The sequence below is a fragment of the Cupressus sempervirens genome, chromosome 10 (genome assembly GCF_028749045.1).
Source record: "Cupressus sempervirens isolate cs-2001-9-10 chromosome 10, ASM2874904v1, whole genome shotgun sequence".
Classification (NCBI taxonomy): Eukaryota; Viridiplantae; Streptophyta; class Pinopsida; order Cupressales; family Cupressaceae; genus Cupressus; species Cupressus sempervirens.
The window spans coordinates 371,311,259-371,332,212 of record NC_143127.1 but is presented as its reverse complement, the minus strand read 5'-3'; the positions used below and the strand labels follow the sequence as shown (position 1 = coordinate 371,332,212).

The 20,954-nt window shown below is 34.3% G+C and overlaps 1 protein-coding gene across 4 annotated transcripts in view; it reads left to right on the top strand.

Annotated features, from left to right (window-relative positions):
- The window catches only part of LOC149534209 (uncharacterized), an 80,716-nt gene extending 62,550 nt beyond the window's left edge, over positions 1–18,166 (top strand). For all 4 annotated transcript variants that reach the window (XM_089805492.1, XM_089805491.1, XM_089805494.1 and 1 more), the window contains 2 exons: positions 16,985–17,111; positions 17,488–18,166. In XM_089805492.1, the coding sequence (XP_089661618.1) occupies positions 16,985–17,111; positions 17,488–18,002 (642 nt within the window). In that variant the 3' untranslated portion in view covers positions 18,003–18,166. The remainder of the gene's footprint in view (positions 1–16,984; positions 17,112–17,487) is intronic.
- The last annotated feature ends 2,788 nt before the right edge of the window (positions 18,167–20,954 follow it).

Sequence of the window (20,954 nt, the reverse complement as noted above, 5' to 3'; positions counted from 1 at the left end):
AGAATTGAATGTTGAGAAGCAAAATTTAGATTCCATAATCTGAACATCTTCAGAAGAGAATTTTTTTGTAAATAAAGGTTGCTATAAATGTAGCAATAGAAGTATTAAAGTTGATTAAATAAATTGGTTTATTCATGTGTTAATATCCACTCACAATCTCTTTTAATTTGTTGTAGGCATACTTAATTTTTTTTTATAAATAAATAAATAAATATATATATATATATATATATATATATATATATATATACAACAAATTGACATCATTTTTTCGTAATTTCCATGTTAAACCAGTAAACAAACAAAATGAGCAGCAATGAAAACATTGCAGGTTCTGACATGGTCCATGAAAATAACACACAATCATCCACTAATTTATTATTTTAGATTTTGCAAGAAACGCAATTGAAGTTGGATAATATGGAAAAAAGAATGAATGAGAGGGCAGCTCAGATGGGGCAGAACCAAGAGGAAATGCAATCCTTGCCTCCTCTCAGAACAGAGACAGAAGTCTTTGCACACAACAAGAAAACCTCACAAGCTTTATCCACTCAAACCGAAAAAAAAAAGAAACAAGAAATAGTGAGTGATCTGTCTGCAGATATTAAGAAGATTAAACCACCCAAATTTGCTAGTTTTGAATTTAGAGAGAATGTAGATGCTTGGTTAACCGAAATGGAACAATACTTTGAAATTATAAACTTATTGGTAACCTCAAAAGTAGTTTGGGGAATATACCCCCTTACTGGAGAAGTTGCTGCATAGTGGGGAAACACCAAGGTTGAGTTAAACATTAAAACCACTGAGATTACGTAGGAAAAATTTGTAACCATTTTTAGGAATCGTTGGTTATCCCAAACCTTTTATGACCAAAAGTTGCTGGAATTCCAAAATCTTAAGCAAGGAGATATGACTATACACAAGTATTGGGAGAAATTTACCCGATTACTGAAGTATGTACCACCATACCAACAAGATAGGAATCTGAAAGTGAGAAAATTCATCATGGGTTTGAATAATAGAATAGGAGGAGCAGTTGATGTTCTCACTCCTTGAACCATGGAAAAAGCTCTAGAGAAGGCTATCCGATAGGAATATAAAATCAAGAGAGATGACTCCATCTGGGATAATAAAAGAAAAACAAACTGGAATATAGAAAGTACAAATACTGGATCTTAGAAGAAACAATTTAAGGATTATAAATTTAGCAAACCAGAATCAAAAGAGAATGGAATCAAAGATTTTAAAAGTAATTTCAGTACTAGTAGGAATAATAAGGGTAGTGAAAAGAAGGGGCTTCCTTCAGGATGTTTCAATTGTGGAGGAGATCATTATGCTAATAAATGCCCTATCAAGACCAACACCAATTAGTCACGCTGACCACCCCTTCCATAACAGTAACATGTTTATTAGCAAAGGATCCTTGCAGCGCTTGATAATAGACAAGCAAAACAACAGATAGGCCCGATCGAAACTCCGGGTAAGATCTACAAGAACCCTGTTTCTATTTTAATTGATACTGGAGCTTTTGAATGTTTTATATCACCCACACTATTAAGTAGATTTTCAAAGAGATCTAGTTTTATGGCAAAACCATGGACAATTGTGTATGCAAACTAGTCAAGGGTTAAGGTAGAGCAGTGTCTGTTTAAGGCTTGGGTTGATTTTCCAAATTTCTCCATTGAATTGAATTTGTATGTAGCACCTCTTGGGTCTTATGATATTATTATAGGCATCAATTGACTCAGTGAGCATAAGCCCAAGGTTGATTGTCTTGCTAAAATTGTAGATTGTTTGGATGACCAAGGCAAACCTGCAAGCATTAAAGGGATTAAACATGAAATTAAATCAAAATAGATATCCGCCATGCAACTCAAGAAATGTAGAAGAAAAGGCTGTGAAATTTTTGCAGTAAGAGTTGAAGATATGAGAGATCCTATAAACACCACATATGGAGATGACTACATTTTTGAGGATGGGGAAATCAGAGAAAAATTAAAGGAATCTTTTAAAGAAAAGCATCCCTATCTAAAAAATTATCAGAATGTGTTTCTCATAGAACTCCTCAGTTTACCTCCATTTGGAGTCTTTGATTTTACCATAGATTTGTTATGAGGAGTAGAACCCATCTCTCGAGCACCTTACTAAATGACCACCATTGAATTAATGGAGTAGTAAATACAATTGCGGGATATGTTAAATAAGAAACTGATTCGGCCTAGTGTTTCACCACAGGGAGCCCCAGTATTGTTTGTTAGGAAGAAGGACGAAACTATGAGATTATGCATAGATTGCAGAATGCTCAATAAGGTTACTATCAAGAATCAGTACCCACTTCCTAGAACTGACAACCTCTTTGATCAAATGAACGGCACTACAGTATTTTCAAAGATTGATTTGAGGTTAGGATATCACCAACTTCGTATTAAGGATGAAGATATTCACAAAATTGCATTTAGAACTAGGTATCGGCATTATGAATTCACAATATTTCCATTCAGGTTAACCAATGCTCTAGCAGCTTTTATGAACTTAATGAATAGCATATTCCATGATTGTCTAGATAAGTTTGTACTGGTCTTTATAGATGACATCCTAATCTATTCGAAGAATGAGAAAGAACATCAAAAACATTTAGAAAAAGTCTTACAAAGGCCGAAAGAACATAAATTATACGGAAAATTGTCTAAGTGCGCTTTCTATCAAAAGGAAATCCATTATTTAGGACACATTATATCAGCTCAGGGAATAGCTGTAGATCCGTGAAAAATTAAGGCAATTAAGGGTTGGCCTATACCTAAAAATGTGATAGAAGTTAGAAGTTTCATGGGATTGGCAGGGTTCTATAGGAAGTTTGTCAAAAAAATTTCCAAGATAGCTTATCCAATCACATCACTTCAGAGAAAAGGAAGGATGTTTGTATGGACTGAAAAATGTCAATCAACTTTTGAATTTTTGAAAGAAAAGTTAATTATGACACCCATACTAAGAGTACTTGACCCACAAAAGAAATTCATTGTCATAATTGATGCATTAGGGGAAGGAGTAGGGGGTGTGCTAATGCAGGATGAGTAGGTGATTGCATACGAGTCTAGGAAATTAAAGAATTTCGAGAAAAATTATGCCGCTCATGATTTGGAATTAGCAGCTATTGTACATGCTCTCCAAATGTGGAGACATTACTTGATTGGAAAACCTTTTGATCTTCGATTCGATCACCACGGCCTAAAATACATTTTTACTCAACCCAACCTTAATGCTAGACAAAAGAGATGGCTGAAATTTCGAGCAGACTATGAGTTTGACATAAATTACATCAAGGGCAAGGAAAACAAAGTGGTAGATGCCTTAAGCAAAAGGAGACACATATCCGCTATGGCTATTATAAATTTTACATTAAAGGATCAGATTTTACAACATTTAGAGCATGATGAATTTTATGCAGAGATAAGCCAAGCTCTCATCAAAGACCCACAGGATTCCAGGTATTCAGGATTTAGGATAGAAGAGGATGGATTGTTAAGATATCATGATAGGATTTATATACCCAACAAAAGTGAACTTCAAAGAATGATTCTGGAAGAATCTGATTCAAATTCCATATTTAGGACACCCTGGAGTGACTAAAATGTTGTCAGATATAAAACTTCTATATTTTTGGAGAGGAATGAAAAGAGAAATAATAGAATTTGTAGTAGGATGCCTAGTATGCCAAGAGTAAAAGTAGAACATCATTACCCAGCTGGTCTTTTGCACCCAAATGAGTTACCAGAATGGAAATGGCAGATAATTTCCATGGATTTTGTACAAGGGTTACCTATGACATGGAATAGACACAACACCGTTCTAGTAGTAGTAGATAGATTGACAAAAGTTAGTCACTTTATACCAGGAAATCTAATCGATGGAGCACTAGAAATTGCTCATAAATTCATAAAGGAGATTTTCAAATTACATGGAGTTCCAAAGAAAATTATCTTAGATAGGGATGCTAGGATTACTTCCGAATTTTGGCAAACATTATTTTCAGCATTAGGGACTAAACTAAACATTAGCTTAGCGTATCATATTGAGACTGATGGTCAAACAAAAAGAGTAAACCAAGTATTAGAAGATCTTTTAAGAGTTAATTGTATGGATCGGCAATACCAATGGGAAACTTATTTACCCTTGGTAGAATTTTCTTAGAACAATTCCTATCAATCCACCATTAAAATAGCCCCCTTTGAGGCTCTATATGGCTGCAAATGTAGAACTCCTGTGAGTTGGAATTGATTGGAGAATAGATTTATCATTGGACCCAAAATGCTTAAGGAATGGAAGAACAAATAATCCAAATTTCTCAGAGATTGAAAGAAGCTAATGACAGATAGAAAAGTTATGCAGATGCAAAAAGAACACCTAGATAATTCTCAGTGGGAGAAAAAGGTGCTATTAAGAGTAAAACCTCAGAAGAGTACCATCAAGTTTGGTAAGAATGCCAAGTTAGCCCCAAGGTATGTGGGACCCTTTGAAATATTGGAAATTATGAACCCAGTAGCCTACAAAATTGCCCTACCACCAGCTCTTGCAAGGATGCATGACATCTTCCATGTGCCATACCTTAAAAAATACATCAATCATCATGATCATATAATTGATTGGAACTTATTATAGGTGCAAGAACCAGGGTTGGTGGAAATAGAACCACTCAGAATACTTGAGGTGCGTAAGCTACGCTTACAAAATCGAGAGGTGACTTACTACAAGGTCCAGTGGGATCAGTATGTAGAGGATAATGCTACGTGGGAAGATTATCACGAAATTTTTCAAAAAAAACCCTCATCTTTTCTCCAAGGCTAGAGCCTGAATTTTAATTTTTTTTGTAATGATTTGAATAGATATTAATTTTAAGTTTTGTTGTGATATTCATTGGGGATGATGAAAAACCTAAGGGGGAGGGTATGTTACATCCGAAATTTTGACCTAAATTTGAATTTATTTATAACCATCAGATTGAATGGATTTTCTTTCATAATCATGTGAAGAGGGTAGTTAAATATATCTGTTGTACTCATTATGTTAACTGTTTAATGAAGATGGTCGTTATCCATTATTTGTCATATGATGATTAGCAGTTGATTTTGGAATTATGGTTAATAATTAAATTCTTTATCTATATTAAATATTATTATGGAACTTGTTATTATTGTGGAAATATTGCACGGGTGATTTATGGAGAAGATGAAGGGGAGAAGCATTGCTAAATGGGATCAATGGAATGGGATACTAGCTTAGTCCAATTATCAGGTTGATATGTATGACCTTTAATTGCCTTAGTAAGGATCTAGCGACTTGAACATGAGGATACAATCGATGGACCCGCATGAGCTATTAAATAAACATTTAAAGCATTAATTATTTTTATTAAAAATAATGCATACCTCAAATGGTTTTTGATTAATTTTTTCACCACATCATTATAATGTATACCTTATGTACGTGCACATAGATATAAGAATAAAAGTGACACCATAATTTTATTTTTATAAATAATATGATGCCACCTCATAAGTACATCTACGTGCAAGTAGATAGAGATATATTATAATTATCCTTGATTTATAACTTTCAAATCTTTTTCCATATTTATTCAATTTCTTGCTAAAAACCAAAATGCACATTTGGCATATTGGCTATCAAGAGCCAAGTCTCTTCTTTATATGTTATGGCTTCTTGAAAGCCAAAGAGACTTCGAATATTTCATATTTAATGAAGCCGAGAGAGACCATGAGCATATAACGTATCACCCGATTTCTTTTTCATATATCACCCGATTTCTTTTTCACATATCACCCAATACCTCTACATATATCACACGATATCACTCCAATATACCACCTAATAGCTATCGTATTTTGCTTGCAATGATTTGCCTTTTTCATTGATATTTTGCTGAACACGTAATTGATAATCACATTGAGATTGGCACCTGAAGATTTATTCCATGAAGGAGTTGATTATTATCATTCAACAAGACTCGGTTTTATTTCCAAATTTTACCAGGTTATGTGGTTGTCCATATCCCAAGCATTGCAATATGTTTTATTATCAAATATTACTACATTTTGAATATTATAGCAGTAAGATACAGTTCTAGATTATGATACAAAACATCTTTGTTTAAATATCATCGGTTAGTCCCTCTCTAGGATAGAACTGTTTATGATGAATAAAAGCCAAATATCCATGACATGATATCATATTTTATTTATGCCATTGAAAGTCAAAATCAAATGATATTTATTCTGCTAGTCTTAAAGTTACATTCCTCATATCACATAATGTGATACGCTGGAAACATATAATATTCTTATATCAGTTAAGGATCAATAGATAGAGCCGATTGCTCTGAGATTTGAAGACCTGGGACTCACCGACTGTATAGCCATGGAAAAGTGAAGAGGTGAGATGGAATCTGCAATAATATAGAAATAAAAGTCAGACATGACATAACAATTGTAAATTAATTTCATTTAATAGCTCATGATTGTTCATACTAGTGTTTCCCTCTTGTCAAGTTGAGCGGTGGCGATCGGGTCATTGAACCCATCAGATAACCTTGGCCAAGGTCGTTAAAGGCATGTTTGCCATCTATGATCAGTTGATGTCAGTAGTGCCAGTTATTCAGACATGTCCGTCCATAACTTTGCGAACATTCTAAACACCCGAATGCTCAGGTGGCTGGACAAAAAGTATCCCAAGCCTGATCCCGGGGTAGGGAGGGCCTTTCTATTCAATAGAGTGTGTGGGGATGAATATGGTTCAAGGTTGGGAGGTTAAGCCTAGGTGAATACTTCTCTTGCCGAAAGCCGAGGCTTGCACAACCAATTAAAGATTTATTAGATACTTTTTGTATGTTCTTCTTTCCATTTCATGTTATGGATTTACTTTACTTGTCTGCAAGGAAAGATAGTAAATCAATATTTCAGTTATTATAATTGATTATTGTTACAGTTATTTCAATTGATTGTTATTATAGTTATTTTAAATAATCATTATTACAGTTATTTTCAGATGATCATTGTTACAGTTATTTCAATTGATTGTTATTATAGTTACTTTAGTTAATCATTATTATAGTTATTTTAGTTGAGTTTTATGATGTCAATTAATCATTGATAGTTAAAAGCAGTTAATGTCCCATGAAGAGGAATGCAATATATTTTGTTCAATAATTAGTTGAGGAAAACTCTTTTTAGATCACCTTTATTTTGTTATGAAAATCCATTTGTTACACAACAACTAAGAGCCTTTGAAAAAATCAAACTTCGAATGCAAATTGTGGTCTCCAAGGGCAAACATGTGCATGAAAGACCAAGATGTTGTTGCAAACCCCTACATTTTTGGTGCAAATCAGACATAGAAAGCCCATAGCATGGGCGTTTTTGCATTGTAAATGCCAAAATGTGGTCTCCAAACTCATTTACATGCAAAATGTTTTTGAAAAATGCATGTATTTGGGTGTTTTAATGCATAACATGCCCTAGAAAGCCAAACTTAGGCCTTTTTTGGCTGGAAGGAAGAAAATTGTGGTTCTTGAAGTATTTACATGCATCCATAAGTCAAAAAGTGGCCTCTAGATGCAAATGCATGCATTTAAGACTTTTGATGTAAAATGTACGGTTGGAGGGCCTTTACATGTGACATTCGCATGTATTTGTGCTCTCAATGATAAAACAAACTCTTGAGATGCAAAAACATGTTTTATTTTACCTTCTAAGTACAACATTTTTGACCTAAAGACAAAATCGCACCCTAGGAAGTCAAACGCATGAGCTAAATGCATATGCAAAGTGAGTTGGTAGTGCAAACTGCACTCTGGAAGGGCTTTTACATGTAACGTTTTGGCTGGAAATGTCTTTTCTCATGGAAATGCATGTTTTAAATTTTGCTTTTTTATTTACTCAGTCAAATATATCTATCCAATGCACTCTATGGATGCAATGACATGTTTTATTTTTGCCTTCAAGTGCAAATGGAGTTCTCAAGTGTTGTTGCATGTTTTAAAATATGCTTTCAACTTTCATGCATTTAGGTTGGACAAGCCAAAATCACACTCTAGAGATGCATTTGCATATTTTAGTCATTTGCATTTACATGCAAGAGGAAAATCCTCTAGATGCAATTGCCTCTTGCATGTGACACATTTCAAAAAAGACATGTTATTGCATTGCACAACTTCCTATTTAGCACATGTCTAATTGATTATTGAGCAAATATCACTTAAAATGGGTCAAATAGAATATTCATTATATATAGTTTACATATTACGTATAAATATTTATTTATAAACAACTTTTACTTAAACGTTTCAAATAATACATTAAAGGAAATCTCAACATTAAATTAGACTATATGGCGCACTATAGTCTCTTAAGTGAAAAAACAAAAAACAACTCAACGTCATAATATAACATAAAGTGCACTATAATGACTTAAGTGATAAATTTAAGTCACAAAGTAACTTTAAAACATCACATAAAGTGAATTTAAGTAATATTTTTCAAAAAGTGAAACTCAACATTAGAATATAACATCCATTTATTAAATGGTTATATCTTTTGATAAATAAGTCTGATTAAGCCCTAAGATATACCAGATTGAAGGGAAAATTGAAAGCAAGAGATTGAATGAAACAAAAAGCTTAAAGAAAACTAAACAAACACTTGAAAATGCAAAAAATGACTTTGAAGGCTTCAAAAATCAAGTAAAGGCTAATAAAATAAAAAAATGAAAAGGACTTGATGAAGCCTTCAGTAAAAGCATTCACTACACGAATTGGGAATGAATGGTTGATCAATGTTGGCCAATTAAATAGTGAATTATCTCAAAGATATGCAAAACTTAGTTAAAAAAGTTTTGTACTGTTACCTCTAGTTTGTGATGACAAAAAGAATTTCAAACATTTGGTAAAATCTTTATTTGATCCCAAGCATTCCAAGCAACATGTAAGTTTCAATCAAGTGATGAAACCGAACACTTGAAACAAATTTTAAAACTTGATCTTGAGTTGGAGCTCCAGGCCCAAGTAAGCCTAGATGTCTGCCCAATTTCTTGGGCTCCATTTTGGGGGTTTTCAAGGAGTTCAATCACCCAAAATTATCAAGGAAGTCAAATTGCATTACGAAATTGTGCAAGAAATCTGAATTGCAAAACAAGTTGGCAAAATGATGATTAGCAAAATGGAAACAAAATTAAATACAAGGCCAATCGCCCAACACTTAGAAAAATCTGAATAGCATGATGTGGTCAGCCAGGGAAATTAGTTTAGTGAATTATAAAATGAAATGAATCCAATCTCGGCCATGATTTTAACTTCCAAATAAAATTAGTTTACAAGACTGGGTCGACCCTTATTCATCTCCAAATGGTCATGACCTTGAGAAGGCTGCCTATAAAGAAGGAACCCAAGACATCTTATTTAATAAATTGCAATTCAATTCATTTCCCAGAGAACTTATCAAAAGTATAGAGCAGATATCAAGGAGTGAAAAGCAGGCTTGAGGGAAGATGGTTTAAATGTTGCCAGGTGGAATCAGATCCAAATAGAGGTGAATTACAATCAGATTCCCACCAAATTTAGACCTGGAAAGAAAAATTTCCAGGCCAGGGATATGAGTTCTAGATTTTGGAAGGCAAATTTGGGATAATATAGAATCAATTTGGATGCAAATTCAGAGAATAAAAAACAAAATCTTCAGGTTAATGACAAGCTACTTATTGGCGAGAGGAAGAAATCTTATTCCTGCTACAATTCAAGAATTATCATCCAAATCCAAGATCCAATTTAAGATCCAATCAATTTTTTCATCAATTTTTTTAAAAAGTTCTTTCATATTGCTTTTAGTTTCATGACTTAGATTTGAAATGTTTTCTTTCATTTCATATTTAATGCAAGCTTGGGGATATATAGTATATGTGCAAGGGTGATGTTCAAGGTCGATCACTTCATGATTACAATATCAAGGACATGGAAACATCTACAAGGCAAGTCACTTGTCTTTCATCAAAGCTAGCAACAAAGACTAGGATTGGTAATTAGAGATGGAAGTTCAAGATCAAAGTCGATAATCCCAAAGCTAGGAGGAACTATTGCAACAACGTAACTTAAATGACGAAGAAAGAAATACTATGATGATCAATGTTGTATATCCAAATTTGTTGGCTCATTGAATAAAAAGAGTTTAGGTGCAAGTCAAGTTTAAAGTCATGAAGAAAGATCAAGGCCAGGACATCAAGATTATGACTATTTCAAGTACAAGCTCAAGAACATCTCAATGAGGTATTATTAAGCAAAGAGGATGAGGAGGTGGAGTTGAAGTAAAGATTACAACATAAACATGTTGAGGCGGCACATCTTCCTCTTCACTATTGTAGTTCATCCAAGTGGCGCGAGGAGTGCATTTAATGTTTATCCAAATTTGTTGGAAACCTCAACCAAGGGTGATTATTGATTTGCATATATACACATCTCATTGAATAAAGAGAGTTTAGGTGCAAGTCAAGTTCAAATTCATGAAGAAAGATCAAGGCCAGGACATCAAGATTATGCCTATTCCAAGTACAAGCTCAAGAACATCTCAATGAGGGAATTATTAAGCAAAGAGGATGAGGAGGCAGAGTTGAAGTAAAGATTACAACATAAACATGTTGAGGTGGCACATCTTCGTCTTCACCATTGTGGTTCATCCAAGTGGCATGAGGAGTGCATTTAATGTTTTATCCCTATTGAATTTTGTCATTGGTCCATCCTCAAGAAGATATGTATTCAAAAGCAATTTAATTTTCTCATTGGTCTGCATTTAATGCTGGTCTGCAGTGGTTCTAACTAACCCTAATTAGGGGTTTTTAGATTAATTTGGGCTGTTGATCTTGAATCAACTGAGCCACTCATTGTACTTGAGGTCTCTCTATAAGGCTTTCTTTTTCATTTGTAAATGGAGAGACTTGGTGAAATTGTTGAAATAATGTTGCCAAATTTATTGCAGATTAATTGTTGATTTCATGGTGAGTTATTTGCATTATTTTAGAGTGTTGCATGGTTTCATACTTCTCAGTTGGAATTGAACTTTTTTATGTTGAATAAAAGTAGTTAAGTGGATGTATAAAATATGAAATATATTTCTATTGGTGAGTCCCAGTGAATCTTTTGGTACTAATGGATTGCACCAGAATTGGGTATTTGAATGAATGCTAGCAATTTAAAAATCATCCATGCATCGTTGAAAGATATCCCCCTCTTATTTGTAGTTGTTGAAGTTGGTGAAGCAAGGATTGGTTAAGTTTTACCTCATCATCAACAGTGTCTTGCATGGGTGGAATTAGAGATAGGATTAGCCTAGCTTTCTAAATCCACTGCTTTTTGCTCTTTGTTACATTAGAAGTAGTTGAAAAGCTTGCATTGCCAAATCATTCACATTAGAAAATTGATGTCTCATTAAATGAAGTGTAACTCCCTTTGTGATTACCAACAAAACATATCACATTCATTGAGTTATAAACTTATATCCAACTCAAAATCACTAGTTTGTAGTCATGAGGTTTCCTTGTTAAAGAGAGAATATAATACTTGGTATTTTATTTTGCACAGTGGAGTTGTCACAAAATCCAGATCAACAAGAACTTTTGTCTTCCCTATCCACGATTCCAATCTTTTAAATGCTGATTGTTTTGTTCTAGAGGTCTTCTATCTAATTAGCCAGCTTCATGTTTTCATTATGCTTTTTCCTCAATAGTCAATACATAAGTGGGTTGTAGGAGGCTTGAATGCACTGCATTAGGGGCATAAAATTGATACAGTTGATGGAATGAGGTTGAATCCATTTTTTATGTGTTGGCTGCCTGCTTCTAGGCAATTATGTGGCGGTGGCTAAAGATTCTTAAATGTTGGCATGGTGCATGCTAATTTGAGTAAGGGAGTGATTATGTTTGGACATAGTTTTGAGTTTTGTTAAACATTCACCTGCAAGTGCTTTTTGTATGTGTAGATTTTATCTACTGCAGCCTTCATCCGAAGCAATATGAAGGAGATCCAAGGAAGTGCATAACTGATAGTGTAAGCAGGAATGAGAAAAAACAAAAATCATTATTTTTCGGTAGTTTTCTATGTTCAAGCAATTTGCATTTTGAAAGACATTCAGAGCAGATTTTGGGGTTAAAAAATTATGTTCCCTTAACTTGATTTTTTTGAAAGGCATGGTGTGAAGGGACTAAATTAGATCTTTTGAAGACTTTTCCAATGATGTAATCAGTTTCGAGTTTCGAAATGGAAATGGATTCAAAAAACACCTGCCTATGCAACATGTGTCTAAGGTGCAGTCAAGTCAATCAATGAACATGTGAGACCCACATCCTTCAAGGAAAAGCACCATGATCTGGCAAAGCATCTTGAGGCAAATTCAATCCAAAAAAAACTACTACCACCACACACCAAAAAGGACTAATCATTGTAAGTAGGGGTGGATAGTTACTCCCTCATGATGATGTGGAAGATGAAAAAAGAACAAGTGGCATCCATGTTGCACACGTGGAAGGGTAATAATGATCCAGAGATTGACATGGAAAGGCAGATATAATGATGACCATGATAATGCTTCCACATGGCACAAATGCATAAGCCTTCTGGTTGCAGTTTTTAGATTCTGAAAAGGATGTTTAATGCCTATCAAAAAATATCTTCAGAATACAAACCTCCATCATCTGATCTTCTCAACAGGATGCGAGAACTAGGTCTCTTGTATAATTATCAGTTTCTTATCTTTCTCAAGCTTATGGATAATGAACTGTTTGCAGAAGAGAATGAGTGCAGGACTGAAGCAACATATGAGTCAAATGATGTTTCAGATTTGAATGGAAAATAAATTTGTGAACAGTTTGAGGAAGAATCTGATTATGATGATACTTGTATGACAACAAATATCAGTGAATGCAAAAAAGAGGATGAGGATTCTCTCAGTGTGGAAGAAATTTCAGCCTTGTTAGATCTAGAGTATCAGAAGCATGTTGAAAGAAATGGTCCAAATTTTTTCTCAATTCACCATGGTGGGCAAGTCGATAGATTAATGCACAATTAGGAGGTGCTAAATGAAAAAGATTGTAATTCACAGGAATCATATAGCGAAGATGAAATAGAGCAGCATGCGACATATGAACAGGAGGAAATTTTAGACAAAAGTTCCCATGAAGGTATCTATGAAGTCCCTATGATCATGAATCCATTGTTTGAAGGGGAAGCAGATGAAGATATGTCTGATTTCTTTGTATTCTTGAATCCATCATTTGAAGAAGATTTCCAATGCAATCAAGTTCATCAGCATCATGATGAAGATAGCAGGCTTAATAAGGAAGTTGATGAAATTCATGAGTTGTATTCAGAAAATGAGCCATGCATTAGTTCATCTTATGAGCCGGAAGTACCTAAAACATGTGAAGTTGATACAGAATCAGACAGGCATAATGAGGGGATTGCATCAAAGGATAGTCCTGAAAATTATCCATGTGTCCTATCTGATCAAATTCTTGATGAAAGAGAAGTAATGCTTCTTGAATATGATTCATTTTCAAAACATTATTGTGAGAAGAGTTAGTATCTAAAGTATGTTGGTAGAGCATATTGCATGCAAAAAGACATCCAAACAAAGAAGACTAATCTAGAGGCTTGTATGACTGCTCTCATGCATAGAGATCCTCCATTCAGCAAACATCAAGATACACTTGTAGATGATGAAAAGGATGATGCATCCAATTCAGTGAGGAAGAAGTTGTGCTATGCTCAAAATCAGGTGTTTGATAGAGGAAAGAAGCATTGTTCACTTTTTTGGGGGCCCAGGGCCACCCAATTTCACCTTGCATCATGTTAAGCATGGATGCTCGGTCTGCTCCTCCAGAGATAGCTGCTGTCTTATTATGCCCATGAGGAGCATATGTCCCCAACAAGAGCCACTAATGGAGTCCTAATTTATAAAATTAGGGTCTCCATTTATATACCCTCTTTTACCCATATCACTATCAATTTTATCTTTTGGATCATTAGCTTGTTGCCAATAGGATAAATTTTCATGTCTGATTAGTTATGATATGTTTTCCACTTAGATCTCCAAGTTACATTTCCAATTTCATACACCATTTGTCTTATGTAAAACCAATTCTAAAAGAGCCATCATTTTCACATGAAGTTTTATACAATTCCAGCTCAGCCATGTAGCCATGTAGCTCTGGATCACATCCAAATGTATAATTTGCTCGTCCATGTTTTTTAGTCAATTTGTTCCTTTCTTCAACATATTTTAACTCAATCCATTCTTGAACAAACCAGATACATAATTCCATTACACTTTTACATATTATCTGCAAATAGAAAGGGGCTTCAAATTGAAATCTTAAAATTCTACTCACACATCTTTAACATTCTACTTAAATGTCTAATTACTGAGAAGCCTAGGAAGTGGGACTTGCGATGGCACAGGTAGAGTTTGTGTGCAACTCAACAAATGGATTATTAGGGAAGATGCCATTCTCAGCAGAGCATTAGATATTCCCACAAGTGTCATACATTTTCTCATACATTTTCTTAAGGTGGAAGATGGCAAGCACATACATGTAGAGGTTGAAGAATTCACACAGCACATGAAGGTTCATGCCAAGGCAAGAAATAACTGAAGAAGTTGGATGGGCAGTTAGAGCTTGTGAAAGTTCCTCACAAATTATTGTTAATCACAGTCTTGCAGACTTTCTACATATTCTAAGTATGGAAGGCTAAGGACGAAAGACTAATTCCAAACAATGACAAGGATGCCAGTGTACTAACATTGAAAGGTTATGAGAGTAGTCAAGAACGTAACTAAGACCAGTTACCATGAATAGTATCAACGTTACTGGCAAGGTGTTTAGTGTAGCTTCATTGCACAATAAAAGGGATCGACCCCACAAGACACTGCAAATGATTATTCGTCCACGACAAAAGCAATGATTTTATTTCAAAGGAATTGCTTGAAACGAATGTGACAAAGTTTGTGTAGCTAGAAAATGAGTATACCCAGCATTCAATATTTTCAAACCGACCATATAAAGATGATTGCGGATGTCACCCGACAAAATTTGAAGTTCTTCAAACACGGTGGAAACCTAGACATCATTTGTTCTATTCACCTATAGGTACAAATGGGATGTGCATATATCTATAAATGAGTGATGAGATGTCTATATTCAAATCTAGAGCATGTGCTTTCAAGGGCTCGGCGATGGATTCAAACCAGTTTCCCATATTTGATAATGGTCGGATATGAATGTATGTTCGATGACCGCGTAGAAGTCAAGAGCCAAGGAATTACAAAGTGATTGCCGATAATAGAATTAACAATGATTATTTTGCCCAAAGATATAAATTAAGAAAATGGAGAGGTGCGATTAGAATTAGAATGTGTAATTATTTTTAAAAGATATATGACCCTTCATTTGAAAAGTCACGTCTCTATATTATTTAGATTATAAGGGAGATATAGAACCAAGCAGAAAGACATATTCGAACATCCATATTCTCAAGAGAAAGTACTTTATATTTATATGTATGGAAGGAAAGATGAGTCTCAATATGATTTTGTAATTTGAATTCATTTATTTTATTTTAATAATAAAATAAAATGTCCTTTGTTTTTTGTTTATTTTTATCGCATGGAGATTTAAATTGCAGATGATTCGTCTTTTGTAATTTTTTTGGAATTCTGTGTACAATTTAAATGTCTGATAAGTGGACACGGTCATTTAGCATCTTAAATGTGATCATCATAGATATAGTGAAATATCAAATTGTTTTTGTATCTATGTCCAGTTTGTCTCCTTATTAGAGGAGTTAAAATTCAATCTGGACTAATTTAAGATTGCTTATACAGTTGATCTATCGCATCTTGATTATTTAATTGTTGGCAGTATAAGTGCATAGAACATTATAAAGTTGTATGTGAAAATCTTCACTGAGGTTGACTCTGTTGCCCGAATGAGTAGAGGCACTGGTCTTTTTATTATAGAAGTTAGAAAATCTATATCTTCCTTCCTACAAGCATGAAATCCATTACTGACAAACATTATACAAAATATTCAACCATTCTAAAGCACTCAACATTCAGTTTTATTTTGATCGAGTTTGAGGACCTTGCTAGCCAGAGAAGTCCAAAGCTTAAATTCGCTATAGAAAAGCTTTGAACAAAGTGATTAGGTTCGAGGAGAAGGTCTACTCGCCTAGGTGTAGTGGAGCCTGAAGTGCAGGGGAATCAAAGTGATTTTCGTTCGTTGGCCAGAACTGATTGTGGAATCCTATTGGAGAAGTGGCAAACTCTTGGATTTCCAATCTACGGTTTTGGGAACCAACAAATAGTATGCAAACCGATTTGTGTGAACAATAAATCTTATTCTTTGTGTTGGTGTGCAAATCTGTTAGAGGAAAGAATAAAAATTTAAAAGTTGTGAACACTATGGAATTGGGCCTGAAGCTATATACAACTTATAAGAGAAGCTGAGGAGTAATGCCTCTTTAGATCCACACAATATTCTACCAGTCAAAAAAATGTTTAGATTAGTACACTAATGAGTTAGAACACTTGTAGGTGGGGACAATGGAACTTGTATGACCAATGTTGCAACTTGTTGCATTTGAATGTATTGAAGTTGCCTGATCTTGGGATTATTGTAATTGGTACCAAATCATAAGATCATTGTCTTGCTACTGAAGAGCCCATAATGTGCAGGTTATTTGACAAGATGACAACTGTCAGAAAAAAGTGAGCTGCGTAAAACTATGTAACCTATCTTGTATTCAAATTGTCCGTGCTTGGAAAAAAATCAGTAGTGTGTTATTTTATTATTATCACGTGTTGCAGCATTGAGATACAACTTGATTTCTGGATGGTTTCGCATACATAGTAACCTTCAAATGTTATGCTATCAACAGGTTCAGAAGGGGACAAAAAATGAAGAGGACCTGAAAACAGAATTTGAAACAATCAAATCGAGTTTTGGGAGTATGTTTGCTTTTCATGGAACATCGGCTGAAAATCTTCACAGTATCTTGCGATGTGGTATGTCTAATTTTGACTTGTATTATGATTGTGTTGGATGGAACTAAAGCCTGCCCTATTCAGTAAAAGTCAGTCTTTAGTTTTCATTAGATCTAGTGAAGATTGGATATTTCATGTTTTACTTTTTGTCTTTTGATATATGCACTTATACTTTCCTATCTTTGTACTAACTTCATTTTAAATTACAAACACCAATGATTCTTACATGAACCTTCAGTATATACTAGCATTGGAAGAATCTTGTGTAGATGTGTTAGAAGAAAGAGTTGCATAGCACACTTTTAAAGCTGCATGTTATTTGTCTCAGATGGTGGAGCCCTTGATTGTTTTTCTTGTATTGAAGACAAAATAGTTTTCTGACATATGGTTCTTGTAGGTTTGCTCAACCTGAGCAATACAACATTGCAGCGAAATGGAGCCATATTTGGTGAAGGCACCTATCTTTCTACAGATATCAACGTTGCCCTGAGCTTTTCCAAAGCACAGGAGGGATGGAAAGATTCATGTTTTGGGAAAAAGTTGCAGTATGTGTTACTCTGTGAAATTGCAAAGGGTGAGAAAGTCTTTTACACTGATAAAAGTGGGCAGAGTCTAAGAAAAGTAAATGATAGCTCTTCTCAAGCTCCTGCTCATGGGTCATATATTGTTGTCCAGAATAGTGATTTGATCAAGACAAGATATGTATATGTATATGCAGAGCCAAGACTGAAGTATGAAAGTAAGCTAGGTATTAGAACAGAAACTACTAATAATACAGCATGCCTGCAAATCAAGAGACTCCTAGGAAAACAAGATTGGTGCAGGCTCCTTATTGTGTTTTATGTTATATTGTTGCTAGTGATTTCATACTTTAAATCAATTAACATGCATGATAAAAGCATGTTTCATTGATCTAGGCTGTATGATTACCGTGACATAGTAAAAAAGAAAGCGTGAACCCTGATTTCGTTCCAGAACATTCCCTTAGTTTCCCTGATGTTCTCTTAATTTCTGTGGTCAATGTTCATTTTATTAGTCGACATTAAAAAATATAAATCACTTATTTGTGCTTGGTATATTGGCCTTTCACCAGTGTCCATTCACACACTATTGGACTTGGATTAATCATAAATAAATATTTGATCAGCCATATCAATATGGATCTATAGAAATGCAGTTTATGTACGACAATGGTGATCTTCTTGTTACTTCATTTAGAAGGGCTACTCATTACCCATTCCCATCTTTTAAACTGCTTACAAAGTCATTTTTTTGGAATGTTAAACAAACAATAGAATAGATGCTACAAGCATGGACACAATATATTATATTTCAGTAATTTCCATCTCTTGAGAAAAAAACGTGTCCGTTAAGCTAAATTGCTTTAGATTTTACAATTACCTTTTCGTATGCAACTTTTGATTTATAACAATAACGCAATTAATGAATTTCAAGGGTTGGTCTCTTTCGTTTCATACGTAAAACTTGATTGCATTTCTGTTGTTTCCGTTCTGATAAATAGAAAAGGAGATTACAACATGATGTATACAAAAAGCCCAAACCCCACGTGCTTCATAAAGGAGAATTAACCCAAAATGAAGTCCGAGTTTGTTTAGATAATTTGCACCGAGGATCTAGACCTGTTGAGTGGATAAAGCCTAGATCTTGGTTTATAATATTTTTAACTGTAATTACAGTTTTTTGCGGTTTGATTTTTACTTTAATATATAATGGAAGGCTGGCAAGGTTGACCTTCTTTCTAGCTGGTTTTCCCCTTCATTTCCACTTCCATCTTTCAAGAGTAAACAGTTCCGTGTTACCATCTTAATAAACTACTAACAAGTGCAACATTTATGCATACAGTACACTAAGTACATTCATGAGATAAAGTGAATGACATCTTTTTCATTGTAAAATGTATGGTAAGGTGGAATGCCTTGTAATAAGGTAGAGGATATCATGAACTTTGCGTAAAAAAATTTATTTGAATTTTGTTACACCACAATTATCATTCCATTATACAACATCAAAATATGGAGCAATATGAAATCAATTTACTTTGCAAAGAATGTAAATAAAAGTTAGTGAAAAATGTTGGATCTCTTCTCCTCCACCCATTATAAAAAAAGATCAAAGATTAATCTAATCGGCCAATGTAAGTGGAACTGAGCTTTGATTTTCAGCTTCTTAGCTTTCTTGCATATGTTCTATAACACTTCTTTGTAGGAACATTTTAGTCTTGTTTTCCATTTAAATAGGACTAACTATTCATTTCTTTACAACTGCTATTGGTGGAGTTAGAAGCTTGATATTGACATTCTATGGCTTCCTTGCCAAAGCAACTATAAAAATTTGTCCCAAAGGTGTTTCATGAGGTACATGTTCTAACCAACCTTCGTATATTGTTATTTCACTCACAACTTGAAGATGCTTGCAAATGACTTGAATTTTTTTTCTCTTGTGGATTACTTTAGGGGAAGGCTCCCCTTAAATGGTGTGCTATGTATTTGGTGCCCAAACCTTGAGCAACATATGGGATTTAGTTGGTTAATGCACAATACTGTTTTAAGGTTTTTCTTCATTTCTACTTCATTGAAGCAAGTCATGCCCAAGTTGTTCTTGTTACAAGTGTGGTTGTTGTTGCACCAAATGATCGACCTATCAATGCTTGATACAACCACTAGACTTATAGAATCCACATGAGTTGATTAGTCCCTTGGAACAATTCTTGAGGGGAGTGCTAACCATTTTGCCAACACTCTCCTCCTCAATGTTACTCGAGGGGATTCAAACTTGTGATTAAGCTTTAATACCACTTGTTACAAGTGTGGTTGTTGTTGCACCAAAAGATTAACTTGTCAATGCCAATACAACCACTATACTTATAGGATCATGATGAGGTAGTTAGTCCCTTGTCGCAAATTTTGAGGGAAGTGCTGACCATTTTGCCAGTAGTTCTCACTTGAGGTCCTTGGCCTCTCCAATCTTGCTCATTTTAAAACCCTAGACTCCTCATTTTTTTTTGTCACAGGTAAAAAGTGTCTGTGTCTTAACTTAGATTAGTTTCCCTAGCTTTATGTGTATTGTTTGTGTTTGAGCCCTAAATCTTTTTACATTAGCTTGTCCTTATCATCATAGATATTTTGAGGTTGGCCTTTCAAAATACCTCAAGAATGTTGAACAATGTTTCATCATTAATGTCAAAGGTGTGATGACAAAGGGATTTGCAAATTAGTATGAGTTAATTGTAAGTGCATTTGAGATGACATGATTGGGCATTTTCTTTTTGGAATACAACCTATGTTAGCCAACTCTTTTAATGTGATCATTATGCTTTTGATAGGGTGGTTCTTGATTAAATATCTTATGTGATGTTGGAAGAATTTATGATACGCTTTTGAGGTTTGTTGCTTGGGAATAGAATGCAATTTTAGTTACATTGTCATAATGCCAAGTTTCTCATTTTGTTGTAGTCGAGAGTCATGTCCTATGGTTTGGATATAAAGAACACACATGATTTACTATATGAAAGATTTGAGCAATACAAATTCACAAAGCTTGAAAAATACTTGTATGCAAAAACCTATCATAGAGGAAAAAGAAAAGAACAGGCAAGGGTTTTGCTATGAGAATATGCAAATTGTATTATTAGACTGAAAAAAATATAAGATATTTATAAAAGATTAATCCTTATAGAAGGAGATCGAATACCTAAAAGGGCAACCCTAGGAGGTAAATGATATTTAATAATTACTAATTAATTATTAAATGGAAATGCAAAGTACATAAAGTGAAATCTTTAGAAGGGAGTAAAGGTAATTTAATAAATGAAATTAAATTAACACATTACTCTAACACCCCCCT